The sequence below is a fragment of the Hirundo rustica genome, chromosome 5, assembly GCF_015227805.2.
Source record: "Hirundo rustica isolate bHirRus1 chromosome 5, bHirRus1.pri.v3, whole genome shotgun sequence".
Lineage (NCBI taxonomy): Eukaryota > Metazoa > Chordata > Aves > Passeriformes > Hirundinidae > Hirundo > Hirundo rustica.
Window position 1 is genome coordinate 65,723,039 of NC_053454.1, and position 15,234 is coordinate 65,738,272.

General features: G+C 40.7%; 1 protein-coding gene across 1 annotated transcript in view; it reads left to right on the forward strand.

The window, feature by feature from the left end:
* Positions 1-15,234, forward strand: part of AFG2A (AFG2 AAA ATPase homolog A) — a 163,800-nt gene that overhangs the window by 19,444 nt on the left and 129,122 nt on the right. Inside the window, exons 10-11 of the mRNA XM_040063661.1 lie at positions 1,771-1,925; positions 6,041-6,250. Of these exons, the coding sequence (XP_039919595.1) occupies positions 1,771-1,925; positions 6,041-6,250 (365 nt within the window). The remainder of the gene's footprint in view (positions 1-1,770; positions 1,926-6,040; positions 6,251-15,234) is intronic.

Consider the following 15,234-nt stretch of genomic DNA (forward strand, 5'->3'; position numbering starts at 1 on the left):
AAGTTCTAACTGCAATGATACAGGAATAATATGTCAAGTTTGTTATTTGTTTGGATATATATTTCAAATCTGTGTCGGTGAATCTATGTCAACTCATTCAAGTTGTTTTGGTTTTGTTTTTTTTTTTTTTTTTTTCCTTAAAATGAACTTCTTCAGAGGAAGGAAGAAGTGGGCAAGGAATAGCATGAAATTTGCCTGAGTTGTTAAAATGAATCTGTTGCATTTTATACTTGTCCTCTGGTGACCAGATTTTCATTTCTCTCTTTGGCCTCATGGAATGTTTTTATTTATGTATCTTATTAGTTTTGGATGTTCTGTGCAAGGGGAAACCTGAATTACAAACTTTTTTCTTTCTGTTATTGTATTAAGAGCCTGGGTATTGGGTGCAGGTGCTCCAACTCTGTCGTAATTGGAGCTTTATGGAGAGACAACAGCTGTACTGCTTCACAGGGGACATATTATGTCTCTTCACACGTATATATTGTAGGAAATGCAGAATTCCTGTCATTGTCAGAAACTTTGCATGTCTGCGTCTACCAGTGCCTCTGCAGAAAAAAAAAAAGACAATAATCTGCTGAAAGTTAAAACCACATCTGTTTTCAGAAACGGCTTATCCCTTTTATTGTCCTTTCATGTAGCACTAATTGATGTTTTGTTTGGTTAAATATAGAAGAGACTTAACAAATGTTTGTCTTTTTATGGTCATGCAAGGTGAGCTGGTGTGGTATGAACCACCTCATTTGTTTTGGAACACATGGCAATAGATACTGCGTATCTGGATGTGCGTATACCTGTATATAAAATTATACTCATCGTGTAATAATATACAAAAAAAAAGTTTAACATTTTCAGTGACAGGACAGGGTTGGAAGCAGAAGCAATAAAACTCTAAATTATATTAGGCCTTAAAAGGGATAATTATACAGGGGAAACCGTCCTGCTTTTGGGCATCTTACACAATGGAGGCTGCAGTTGCTCTCTTGGGAATGCCTGGGAGTTGCCAATGGCACTGCTCGGTCCTGCCCGAGGAGCATTGATGTATTGATGCGTGAGAGGGTGGGAACTGTGTGGCTTTTGAGGGATTGATTTATAGAAGGAAACTAAGAATTAGTATCAAGATTTATAGATACTGTATGTGAGTGATTTGCCCGAACAAAAGAGTGGGTAAAGGCTCTGCCTGCTTTGGAAAATGTAATTGCTGAAGGGAACAAAGAACTGTTGAGTGTCACAGGGAATATTTGTTCCATATCAAGAAAAATGCAGGTGTCTGGTATCTTACTACATGGAAAATAGTTCCAATGGAAGTTAAAGCAATCTCATCAGTTTATTTTAAAAAAGTTTTGAAGATACTGTCCTGATAATAGAGAAGTGGGCAAGGTTGCAGATTTCTTGTGAGCTGATTTAACATGTCCTTGAATGTTCATTGTCCCTCTTCCTCTGTGGTTTAGTAATGTGTTCAGATCAATGTATGAACATTTGGAGGGTTTGCCCCGTAAGCTTCATCTCTGGAAAAACAGGAACAAGGCTGTTTTGTTCTGTCATTTGGAGCAGATACAGCTTATATTCTATCTGTGGTTGTTAAATCCCCTTTTTTGTGCTCTCTCATCAGAAGTGTCTTGCATGCTCATTGACGTAGTTCAGGCCCAGCACTGAGACACTCCGTTGAACATCATTTCCTTTCCAGCGCTGCATTATGGTTGTGCATGGTACACTCTGCTTGTGAGAACCAGGAGGAAGCCTACCTATTTCCATGTTCTTTTGTTTCACTAGGTTTGTACGCCCTGCGGAGAGTGCTGGGGAAGAGGCCCGGCCTGTGGGACACCGCGGTGGCTGGGTCAGTGATGATTGCTTTCAATGACTTCCTGCAGGGGATGAATGATGTCAGGCCCAGCGCCATGAGGGAGGTGGCAATCGATGTGCCAAAAGTAAGTTCTTCTGTGCGGTGCTGTGGCAACATTGTCAGGGCCACGTAAAGAGAGGAATTTTATGGAGTGGAAACCTTAATTTACTGGTTAATGTTCTGCATCGTCTTTGTGTTTGCATATTTATTTATAATTTTGAAGAACCATTTGCAGAATGGTTCCTAATGCTTCAGGAAGAGTTTGGAGTGCAGGATCCTGTATCCTGATCTTTTTTATGCTGACTGGGTTAGTTGAATAAAAATGATCAGATGCATATTCAAGGAAGGTCCAGAACAGCTGTGAAAGCTGGAGCCTTCTGGGAAGCAGAGACAAAATAAACCAGAAACCAAACTGTTAGCATTGGTAACCAAAGTGTGTTGAAACAAAACTGTGAAGAGTTTAATTGCTCTGATTTTTATGTAGGTGTGGCCTGAATGTCTTCAGTGGCATTATATGGTTTTAAGTGAAGGCAGAATTAGATGCTGTAGGCTGATTATCACTGCCAAACAGTCACCTGTCAGGTGACTGCCATTATATGAACAGTTCATTTGGCAGTGCCAGGTTCATCTTTACCCTGCTCACTGCCCTCTTAATCACATATTCAGTAGCAGACCCAACATAAATTGGGCTGGGAACTGGTCTGGTTTGAGGCAGCTCTGATCTATGTTAAGAAGATTGAGCAAAAGAATTTTGTATTTAATCTGACTAAATCCTGATTCTGTGAGCCGTTGTGCTAGTGTTTCTCAGCAGCTCCCCAAGCCCTAGAAGAAAACATTTATGTTTCATTGCTTGAAAATGAGTCATTTGGGAATTAGATTGCACAACTGTAGGCCCTTATGCCCAAACTTATAGGAATGGGAAATAAAATCCGTGAACCGGATACTGCACACAGCCAACTCGGATGTCACACTTGGCTTGCTAAGGGCCCATGCTGTGCGGGGTGGAATTGCCTGGGCTGGCCCCAAACAGCTTTTCCTGGAAATGGTGTCATGGCACCAATATCCTCAAGGCTAAGTGCTGCTTCTGAGAGCCAGAATGACTGATTCTTGCCTTGCTCGTTGTGCTACTGGCTCATGGGCTCAGGTTGTTATCCCTGCGCCGTGCCTCTCAGGCACTCCAGCCCCTTTGGAGCCAGGTGGAATTCTGCCCAACACAGGCAGGTAGAAGTAAGGTCTTGAAGTACTGCAGAAAATCTGTTCTCAGTCCTGATCAACCTACTCCTCTTGTCCACTAAACCATCCTGCTAGTTTATTTTTTAAACACCCACTGAGTTATTGGAGTACTATTGGAATTCATTCCTTTATTAACATAGTGGAGATTGGTTTTGTGCTGACAGGACCTGCATTTCCACAAAGTAACGCATATTCTCCTAAGATGACGGGTAAATTTCAAGCCATCTGCTTGCTGCCTGGGGTGAGTTTGAAGTAGAATCTGAAGTACTGGGTGCAACAGACTTTTTATCTTCCCCTATCACCTAATGAAGGTAGGAAGTTTGGAACTAGATGATCTTTCGGCTCCATTCCATCTCAAGATAGTCTCTGAATGCTGTCATCTAAAAAAATCCTTGCTAAAAATAACTTTGAATGCTAAAGAAATTATAAGCTGTGAGGTTTTTTTTTCCCAAAGAGAAGACAGGAATTTGAGGTACATTAATAATATTAGCTTTTTAGGTATTTATTGCAGATACAGTACTCACTTGGCATTCCCCTTGGTGTGGATGGGACTTTTGGCCTATGCAGTTACTTACAAGTTAAACCATTGGCATACATGAGATTTTTTTGATTTTTAGCTTCATTTTTCAGATGGTGGGGCTCTTGCATATTTCATTGCTTTGCATTAGTCATGTGCCAATCAAATGACAAGAGTTCAAAGTAACTTCTGAATTAAGCCATGATTCCTTCCTCTTGTGTCTGAATTTTGCTGGCTGTGACCAAGGCAAACGTAAAATCCTTGCTGCCTGGTTCTGTGTGGCATCTTGCCTTCCATTTTTACAGAGCCTTTCTTGAACTTTGTTGTGTGTTACAACCTTTTTAGAAGGCTGCTTTTTCTGCAGCAGGGATTTAGGAGAGAGAGGATGCACATTATAAATCAGGAAGTTAATACTGCAGTTCTTTGGAGAGTTGCACTGCAGTTGCCGTTCCTCTCTCTCCTGTGGGTCTTTCTGAAATTTTTTTGAGAGTGCTGTAGGTTTTGCTTGTCTCTTTCACTCCCTTTACTGTAATTCAACATTCAGATTTGTGTCTTTGCAGCCAAAAGGTTCTGGATAAGACAACCTTTGCCTGTCTGCTTTATTTCTTTATTACTGGTGCTTAATAACCTCTGGGGAGCTGCTGCTCTACATTGCACTCTGAGCTCTGTTGACCTGGGGAAAGCTAAAGATTGCAGCAGTAATGAAATGTTGGTGTCCTACACACTCTAGCAGAGAGCTGCTTTTGTATGTGTGAGCTCAGCCCCAAGGCTCATCTTTAAAGCCAGTTCCACAGCGACAGAACATCACACCTCATTGCTGGTGTTGCAAGTCCTCTCCTTTGAGTTCCTGTGCAGGTGAGAGCGGTGTAACTCTGCTGGTGGACTGTTCCCCAACCTCTCTCCCCACCCCACACACACTTCTCTCTCTCCTTTTGAAATGAGGACAAATTTGTTCTGTTTAGAATTTACCGGAATATGAACGTAATGGTTTATTAGCTATTTTTGCTTCTAATACTATTGCTGCACTAATTCCATGCCTTGTAGTGTTGGAATTTAAAATGTAAGCAGTCAGAAGTCTCCAGATTGCCGAAAACAACCTTCGTGTAAGGTGGCCTTACTTCACCTTTTCTGCACAGTTCTGTCACTTGTGCTGGTGTTAAATGACATGTAGTGGGTCTGAAAAATCACTTGAATGATGCCTGAATGGTATTCACTCGACTGAATATTTGCAGAGGGTAAACGACTGAATATTTAACAGGGTAAAAATAACATTTAAGTGTTTTCTCCCTGGCTCTTAATGTGCATGCAAAGTACTGCTAATAGATCTTGCCTTCTGTTGCTGAATTCATGATGGCCTAATTAATTTCAAGACGGTCCTGTTTATGTTTGTCAAAATCTCTGTCTAGATAGAAGGACATGATGATAGGAATGACTAGACCATGCTTTGACAGGTATTTTTCAGGATTGACACTGAAAAATGGGAACAAGATTATGTTGTCTCCTTCCCTCAGAAAAAGTTGTCAAAGATTATCAAGATTTAGTTCTGTGCAGTTTACAAAGCTCCTGCATAGAATCAAGCGTTGTAGGGGTAGGTAATACATCTTTTAAAATTAAATTTAAAGTGCACTTTTATATCTGACTCAGAAACACAAACTTTTGTTGTGTTTGCTGTTTGCTCTCTGCTCTCTTTGTAATTTTCTTCAAAATTCATCTTCAAAATTCATTCATTCAAAGGACATCAAAGTCTGATAATCTAAGAAAAATTTTATTTGATTTGAAGTTTGCTTGGTCTTAAACAAAAGTGCTTGCACCACATCCAGATGCTCCTTTTCATCCACTTCAATATCAGACTGAACTACCTTTTTCAGGGACTGTCTACTTCTAGTTTCCACTCTAGTGTCCTGGCATCAGGAGAAAAATAGGGACAAACCAAGGGTGACACCAGATTTCAGCTCAGGGGAAAGGCAATTCCTTACCTCTCAGCAGCCCTCTGCTTGCTTTTCATGTGTAACTCACTTTCCAGAGCTGAAGGATGATTTATGTTGAGCAAATTTCTGGAAGAGTGTTTTAAGGCAGAAAGTCATTTGATTTAGGTGTGCCTTGACATGTTTTAATACTTGAAGTGAATGGGAGTGGATGGTGACCAGAGGAAGAGCAGGCTGGGAGAATGTGGAGAAAACTCTCAGGCTTGTTGACAGCCATGTAGGAAGAGGTGTGGCAGGTTTTAGATCTGCCTGCTTTTTTGGGTAGGACGTATCACGTGCCTTTATGTATTCCTGACAAGCCTGTCTTGTGCTTCTTGATTAATAAAGGCTTTTTGAAGTAGTCACTCATTAAAAACAACTTCATTGAAGAACCAGTACACATTCTACAGAGCATTTTTGATCTGTTTACTTTTTTAATAGTTCTGCTCCATGGTCTGAGTTCAGCAAAAATGCTCTGTTTTTCAGGTATCTTGGTCAGACATAGGAGGACTAGAAGATGTGAAGCTGAAGTTGAAGCAGGCAGTTGAATGGCCTCTCAAACATCCAGAATCCTTCATCCGAATGGGGATCCAGCCTCCCAAAGGTGTCCTGCTTTATGGACCTCCTGGGTGCTCAAAAACCATGATAGCAAAAGCTTTGGCTCATGAAAGTGGCCTCAACTTCTTGGCAGTGAAGGTAGGCCATTCACATTTTCTTAACTCCTGCAGAACAACTGGTGGTTTACCAATTTCCAGTGTTAAAATCCAGTGGCTCTTAGTGTTTCTGATCCCCCTATATGCTCCAGCAAACACCTTGTACATATAATGTAAACCTGTGTTCTCCTGCATGCTGTTAAAAGAATTGCTATTTATTTTATCACAGCACAGATGTTGGATGGACGGGTAAGCTATGGAGTGACATCTTAAATATTGCCATTGTTTAAAGTCTTTCTAAAAGTGGCAACAATATTTATACTGCAGTTAAAGCAATGTAAATGAAAAGTGACTGGATAGTGGATAGCTGCTCTTACTGTAATAATTGTGTGCATGGAAATATTGTCATCTAATCTCTTACATTCCTTTTAATTCCTCAGGAAGGTCACTTTCTTTATCTCACTGTTTGTGTTTCATTACAGATTTTTCTTGTACTATATACCTTTTTTTCTGGAGAAATAGTTCTACTTCATCAGTTTGCAGAAAGCTTTCAAAATCTGCCTTTTCCAAGTTATATCTTGAATACTCTTGGATAAATGGGATATTCTCTCAGCATTAAGAAACAGTATAGAAAAATTTTGGATTTTGTTGGCTATGAATCAGTGTAATTGATCACTGAGGGTTGTATGGAAAACACGTGAATGGAAGTTATTTAATAATAATGCTGAACTCCACTGCATAGGGAAGAAAAAAAAAGATAGCAGTGTGATTCCACATGGGGTAGTCTTGCAGCTGTGTCAGAATGTTAATGAAGTGCAAGAAAAAACATTTGTTTTAAGTATTTTTGAAAGTATCTCCTCCTCAGCAGTAAGATCACGTCCCCTTCTCTATTGACCATCCCTTTACTCACAAAGCCTCCTGTGTTGGTTTCTGCACAGCTTCTTCCTCCTCTCATCCTTTCAGGCACACTGTAGCTGTGGTTCCTCTCTGAGTGCAGAGGCAGTTGTGTTGACCCTGAAGCCAGCAGCCCTTCACCGCCCGAGCTCCCTGGGGTTGCAGGCAGCCCTCTGGGTCAGAGTTACATGAACAAGGGCAGCCTTGGAAACCTCAGCCCTTAAGAAAAACTACTACCTTTACTGCCTCTTCCATAAAGACAAAGTAGTTCTTTGTGCTCCAGAGTTAGTGGTAAACAAGGTAACCTTTTCCTCTGCCTCTGCTTAAAAGAAAACATTCCTCCTTGTCTTGCCCTAAGCAGTGGTGCCTGAGAGGGTGGGGAAAAAAGGTAGCAGTCTGAAAAAAACCCGCCAGTTAAAAATGGACGTTGTTGCTATCTTGTATCTCTCAATCTTAGCACCGTCAGACATTTTTACTGATGCAGTTAATTGTCTGAAAGTGAAGGGTGCTCGTGCTGACCAGGAGGGAACCAAAGATGCAATGATGGGAGATGCTGGTGTATAGTAATGTAGCTTTTTTCCATGGTGGAGTTCTGCACGTGCAACATCCCCCATCATTGGCGAGCTACAGCAGAACTGTCTGGCTCTAGGAAGCTGCCTGTGATTCCCTGTTGGTTTAAATCCCCTGGCCTGGAACTGGTCAAATATTCAATGTACAGATGTTTCAAGAAGCACATCTCTGGAGCATATCCAACCTTGGACATGTTGACTCCAGGAAGGGAACATAGCTTACTTTCTTTAACTTCACATTTATTTCCTGGACAGAAAAAGGCAGCATCCATCATGTACTAAATGTGTTAAACATCATCTGTAGCACTTTTTCAAGCACAGCAGGCATGAATTAATTTCCACTGCAAGTGTTTCTGCAATAAATCCAAAGTAGATGAGTATGTGGGGTTTTGGTTTGTTTTGTTGGGGGTTTTTTTTGAGAGGGGATTTTGTTTTTCTTGCTTACAGCCCTATTGATTTTCCCGTTCTCTACATTATGTCTTGAATATCCGTCCCTGGAACTGATATCAGGCATTTTGAAATGAAAGTGCGATTCTTGATGATTTACTTTTCAGACTTGCATTTTCCTTCCAGTCTCTCTCGAGTAAGTAATTCTGATGAAAAGTGTCTGCTGTACAGCTTGTAGGATACTCCTTGGGGATAGTGCAGAGGTTCTTGGGCCCTTCTGGAGCAGGGGCTGCAGGCAGGAGGCACAGCTCTAGCTGTGGGAGTCTGCTGCTGGATGCTGTCTCTCCCTTTGTCTGTGAAGCCTGAGAGGAAATTGATTCTGTTACATGCAGTGCTTGCTCGGTCCAGTGATTTTTGGAAGGCTGGACCTATTGTGGCTGCACACTGCATTTGAGAGCCACAGGCACAGGAAGTCCCAGCTCCCACCAGTGCTGGATGTACTATCCTTGTCTGAGCTGAATGTCCAGCTTCAGTGCAGCAGGTATCGCCCCTGTCCCAGCCTGCCTCCAGGAAGGCTTTGTTTGCCAGATGTGTCTCTGCAGTTTGGACAGCTGACTCTGTTCAGTGAGACGTTTCAGCTGGGTTATGAGCAAACTGTTCAAATGTGACCTTTCCATCTGTCTTGGGCATGGGGAGCTGTCACAAGGCAGCCTCTGGCCCATGTCTGACTGGCCTCTCATGAGGTTTGGGAGATGGGCTGAGTCTCCATGTCATTTCTGGGCAGAGGAGCTGAAGAAAATAACGTGATAACAGATGTTTGACGTTGCATCCTGTTCTCTCCTGAAATCTATTGTGAGGTTTGAATGGTTAGTGTTACAATGAATGTGGCCCTTTTGTAAACACGCTCTTTGATACTTGGCCAAAAACTTTTTATAGCTATATTTTCAGCAAGATTGGTGACCTTTTGCTTTTCCAGAGCAAAGCAGCTTGTTGGTTGGTTTGTTTTACAAAGCAATCTTGCATATAATTCCTAGGGGGAACAGTTTATTTTTATTCCATCCTTTGACTTTCTTTGTCTCTAATACAATGTATCTGCTAAATTTACTGGGGAGGAGGTTGTCAACTGCTTTCCAGGGGATGGCTCTTCCTCCTCCATCCCGCCAACCCCTTTTTCTAAATCTCTTGTAGCATTGAGACTTTTCAGGGTTTTAGTGGTCATCTGGATTATTCCCCCCTCCAAATCTCTGTTGCAGAAATCTCTGTTACATTGTTCTCAGCCGCTTGCAGATTTTTCAATGTTTTGCAGTTATGGATACAAGCGAGTGTAAGGATAATTTTCTCATTCTGCATGGTTGAACACCAGTCTTGACTTATCAATAGCTTTCGATCTGACTGCCTGTTTCAGTTAGCCTGCTCTGCACTTTTGTCCTTCACAATCCTCTTGTGCTTGTCCCAAAGTTTGTAATTTTCTCCTGAAATGTATTTTATGCATTCTTTGTGCTAGTAAGAAAAACCCCTAATATGCAGGTATTGGACCTATCCATATGAATATGATGGGAATATAATTTTCAGCTTCTGCCAGGCTGATGACACCTTGGTGTTATATACAACCTGTCTCTCTGACATTTTTGCTTTAGATGTCATCTAGCTTTCTGAAACTGAACATGAAGGAAATGAAACCCTTTGTCACTGTATTCCCTCTTTTGACTATTTATGTGGTAGGTATTTCTGTGGACTGTTTTGACAGTTCCTGAACTTCGGGTCACGTTTGACTAGCTGTTTTTTTGAGCTATATTTTTGTGAGATGACTAGGATTTTTGTGGTGATATTTTATTTTTGGGAGAAACTCACCTATCTTGCTGTATGGCATAGGTAATTATCTCTGCATTTGTCTTGCATCTTAGTTTATTTAGACATGTTATGACTGCCCTCTTGGATTTTAAATTTCTTAGTTTATTTTATTTTTAGGAAATCCTGTGTCATTGTGTTGTGTTAAGAATCAAAGGAGTATTACTTTTCCTTACAGATTTTCTGTTGCTTTTCTGGGAAGCAATTTGTAGAGACTCTGTGTGGAATTTTTTTTCCCCCTCCTATTATTGTGCTATTTAGGTCATTAACTTTATTACCAAATAGTAAAACCATTGAACTTTTTTTGGTTTTAACCTACTTCAGAATGAACACTGGAGTCTGCTCTTAAGATGTCAGGCTGGGAGGCACCATCAGGGTACCCATCCAGATAAACTCCATCACCCAGCTATGATGGTCTGATCCATGGGGACTTGGAGTTCTGTTTTCTGTCCAACAAGCAGATTACCTGAGTTTATAAGATATATAGCAGGAAAAATTATGTAACTTCTATATGCTTGTGAAGGTTTCAGAAACATCATTTTTCCTCTTGCTGCTTAGTGCTTTTTAAGATTTGTCTGTTTAAAATCAGATGTAAGGCAAAACCTCACTTAGAGGTAGTGACAAAAACCAGCTTAAATTTAAAAGAGTTAAATGCCTTGCAGTTCAGCTAAGTGAGACATGGTAATTGTTGTAAACAGGATGAAGCAGTACTTGAAAAAAAAACCCACCACACAAAACAAAGAAAGCCAAACCCACCTGCGACAGTAAGGAGTGTTCAGAGATGTCAGCACTGAGCAAACCACTAGTACAGCTGATGGGAACTATACTGTTCTTAAACTTTAATTTGAAACATTGGTTAGGAGATGCAACTACAGTATGATTTAAAAAAGAAAAAAAAAAAAAAGAGAGAAAATATTCCTGACCTTTTATTTGTTGTTACTTAAGAGCTTGGGCTGAAGAAATCTTTTCTTTTTTCATTTAGCAGTAATTACAAAAATATACACTGTTCCCAGGGCTCTGACTTCACTTTGGCTTGGTTTAGCTTCCTGTATCACCCAGCCGATGCTTTTGTACCACTCCCCGTGCTTGACATGTGCTTAAGCTTAGTTTGTCATCTGGGTCAATTATGTCAAAATATTTTCCAATTCAAGTTTCCTCTGCTTTTCCCTTCAGCTCTTGGCTGTGGCAGCTCCAACAGATTAATGAGGCTTGGAAAGGTCGACTGCTTTGCTTTGTGAAGAACTGTCACTGAGTTTTGGGGAGATAGCTTAGCCTTTTGATGGGGATTTCAGTGAGCAGAAGCCTGAAATAAGAAAGCTTGATGACTGTAAGTTGTTACAAGCAAGGCATTTAAGACGAAAAATGCAGAAGCATTGGGGTTTTATGAGAAATTTTGGCAAACATTTGATAAAATTTCTAAAAATATCTACAGTTACACATTTACAGTAACATGTTAGTTAATTAGCAGATAGCAAAAATAACTCTATTTGAAAATTTTGGCATTTTTTACAAGGGATAACAAGTTGAGATACTTTGATGAGTTCTTTTAAACATGAAGCTCTCTGCATATTTTATTCAATTGAAAATAAATCATTTATCTATTCTTACCATAAGCTTACCAAAAGTGGATATGCAGGCAGAAAATGGTAAAATACAATCCCCATCTCTATTTCTTCGTCTCTTCTCAATTACCTTGCAAATTTAATTTTTATTAGCACTTAGTTTCTCTCTCTCTCTCTTCAAGTTACCAGTGGAGGAATGGAGTGTTGCTGGAGGTGTGAAGTCTCAGCAAATAGCTTTTGCGGCAAGGTTGACTCATTTTGTGTGGTTTTGCTGGGTGATTTTTGATCCTGCGTGGATCCTGCCCTGATGATGCCAAAGGCACTCTGAAGGCACTGGTGCATGCAGTGAGTGTAATTCAATGTTTCCAGTCAGTTCATTCTGCAGTGCAAATCCTGGCTTCTGTCTTGTGTAAAGAAGCCTCAAAAGATTGTCATTGGAATTTGCTGGTGAAGGCAAATGGCAAACGTGGACTCTGAGGCATGGCAATAAAGAAAATTGGATATCATAGTTTTTGCAGTCTGACCATACTGCTTGTAGCACCTTCACTTCATGGATTTGGAATGACAAGGTTTTGCCAGTTTGCTCCCTTAAATACTTTGGAGCCCACAAACACCTGCTGAGATTGAAGTTTTTCAAACCCCTGACAGGTGTCAACAAGTTTTAACGTCCTCTGGAATGCAGGGCAGAGGGAGAGGAAGTGATTAAAATGGTGCACAGTGTTCAACCTGGTGTTTCCTTGTGCTGAGAAGCTAGGAGTGATGCAGATTAAATCTTGAAGCAGCCCTGAAAGAGAAGAAGCAGGCTTTATTCTTATCAAGCAAATAGGATGCGTTTTCTGAGCAAATATTTTTATATGTGGCGTAACCAATTACCAAATCACACACATACAGCCTCTGCCTTAGAAAGACCCTTTCTGTTAAAATAAAGGAAGTCTCAGTGTTTATCTTGTTAACTCGCTTTCCTGCAGCCGCCCTGAGTCATGTGCTGCTTTGGTTGGACTGTGGGAGGGATGGAATAGCATTTTGCTATGGAGATTACAGTGCCAAAAGACTCAATAACTAATTTCTGAGTCTCTTCAGTGTTGTTAGAGTAGAACATAAGGCTGAGAGAATTGGGATTGTTCAATCTGGAGAAGGGAAGTCTTAGGAGTGACCTAATTGTGGCCTTCCAGAACCTAAACAGAGCCTACAAGAAAGATGGAGAGAGGCTTTTTCCAGGAACATGTAGTGACAGAATAAGGGGGAGTGGTATTAAAATGGAACAGAGTAGATTTAGATTAGATAGATTAGGAACAATTCTTTACTGTGAGGGTAGTGAGGCAGTGGCACAGGTTGCCCAGAGAAGCTGTGGATTACCCATCCCTGGAGTTCTCTAAGGCCATGTGGAATGAGGCTCTGAGCAGCCTGCTCTGGTGAAAGGTATCCCTGCCCATGGCATGGAGGTCGGAACTAAATGATCTTTAAGGACTCTTCCAACCCAGGTCATTCTGTGATTCCATGACTCTATCTCACCTTCAGTGTCAAAACTGGAAAGAATTAAAAAAAAGATGCTGGTTTTAACTGTGTAAAGGGTGTATTGGTGGGGTGGATCAGACTTTGCTCCTCTGAGCTGGATGTCTAAGCTTCTCCTGCAGTTTTAAGAGAAATTGGCTTCTGGCACCTGAGAGGTGAGTGTCTGTCTGCCCAAATCAGTTAATGTGAATGTCTAACTCAGATTCTCAGGTGTGAGTGTGGGCACTGAACATTGCTCTAGGAACACATCATGAACGGATGAAAAATAATTTTGGCACCTCTTTTTTGTTGTTGTTGTTGTTTTCTGAGATTCACAATACAGAGCTCAGTTTCTAGAGACATAATTTGAAATTTAATATTAATTATGACTGCTACTTTAACATCTGCTTTAAGTGTGGCAAAAAAGGAATTGTGCATTATTGTGTAGTTATGATCTATAGGATGTGATATAAATCCAACTCTCTAGCTGGATTTTTAGAACATAGGAATTGTACTCGGTGGCTAACAGTTTAATGTGTCTGTGTAAGAGCCCGGAACCTGTATGTGAGGTTATCACGGTATTTCTGAAGAGTCTAGACTGAGCTGTGTGCTGGAGACATCTGGAGCTGTGCCCATGTGACTCAGAAAGCCTAAGTGCATAGCTTGCCTGATTGTCAAGAGTAAAAAACAAAGGAAAAAAAAAAAAAATATATATATATATAAGAGAAGTCACTGACTGAATTTCCTACCCATGTGGTGAAAAAATCTGCAAGTGGTCTTAAGCCCTGCTCAGAAAAATGGCTGATACTCTTTAACTTCAGGGGTAGCAGATGTCCCTCTTGCAGTTTAAAATCGCTTTGAGAACTTCTGTCAAAACCATGTGTGCACAAGCTTTTCTCATGTTGCTCCCTGCTCCCTTTATCTTCTGTGCAGTTAATCTTTCAAGAGTTGATTCTGATAATATTTTAAATGTAAGGGATTTTCTTTTGTTATGAAAATAAAAAATAAATTAAAATTCATCCAATCCAGACCATAAACAAGTAGAAGGTTTCATGATACACAGGGAAATAGCTTGTAAATGGGGATGGAATAGTCTTTAAGCAGAGCATGCCTGGAAACTCTCTCTACTTTGAGGTTGAATAAAGGAACCTCAGCAGTATCCAGTGGGCTTGAATTGGCAGATTTTTTACTGTCAGTCTGGACTCTAGCTCACAAATGCTTTTATGCATGGCTAAGCTACAACTACTTCTGCCAATTTTCTGCTCCAACTCTTTTGCTGGTTTTGGAGTCCCTGTGCAAATGACCACAAGAAACAGGTTTTATTTCTTCATGTCTGTTTGTATGGAAGATGACTTGTTGCAGATGAGCGCAGAGCTGTGCAGCATTAAACTCACCCACTTTTTAGTAGCGCCTCTTGGTCAGTCTATCAACGGCTGTAAAAGGCTTTTAAAAGAATCCCTATGCTCACCCCTGAGCCAGAAATGATGTTTCAACAAATGTCAGCTTGCTATGTCAAGCTCATATAATTTGATTTTTAAAGCATTTAGAAAAGCACTGAAAGGTAAAAACAACAGCAGCAACAACAACAACAACAACAACAAAAACCAAAAACAAAGCAAAACAACAACAACAACAAAACCCACAAAACAAAACAAACAAAAAAAGAAACCAACCAAAAAAACCCCCCCAACCTCTTTGGGTATTTCTTCAGTGGCCTCCAAAGAAAGTCTGCTGAAGGTGAGCTTTGTGAAAATAAGAAGCTGTATCAGCTGCCAGCAGGTGACTGTAGTGGCTTGTAGACTGCCTGTCCTGCAGATTTATTTTTCAAATAAGAGCTGCCATCAATCTGAACTAAAGGACAGCACAGGTGCAGACAGGGTAAGTCAGGCACGCAGCTCAGGCAGGACCAGAGCTCACCCAGTTCATTTGCTACCTCCAGCTGCTTTGAACATTTCTAGTTTTTGTGTTGTGGTTTTCAGTGTTTGCATTATTGAATTGTACAGCAATTCCTCCTCTTCTGTTTGTCCTTTGTCTTACTTTGGAGCCTTTTCTTGCCATGGACAATAAGGATTCTGAGCTGCTCGCCATAAAAACTGTGACACTCAAGTGCCGTTCTGTTATCCCTCATGAAGGGTGAACTAGGAGACTTTTCAAACCAGTTTTATGAGAATTCTCCACGAAGAGGCACAGGTCATTAACATGTAGTGGTCTTTCACCTGGAGTTGCTGCTTAATAAAGAGAAAAATGGAGAAAAGCTTCATGTTGAAGCTTACAGC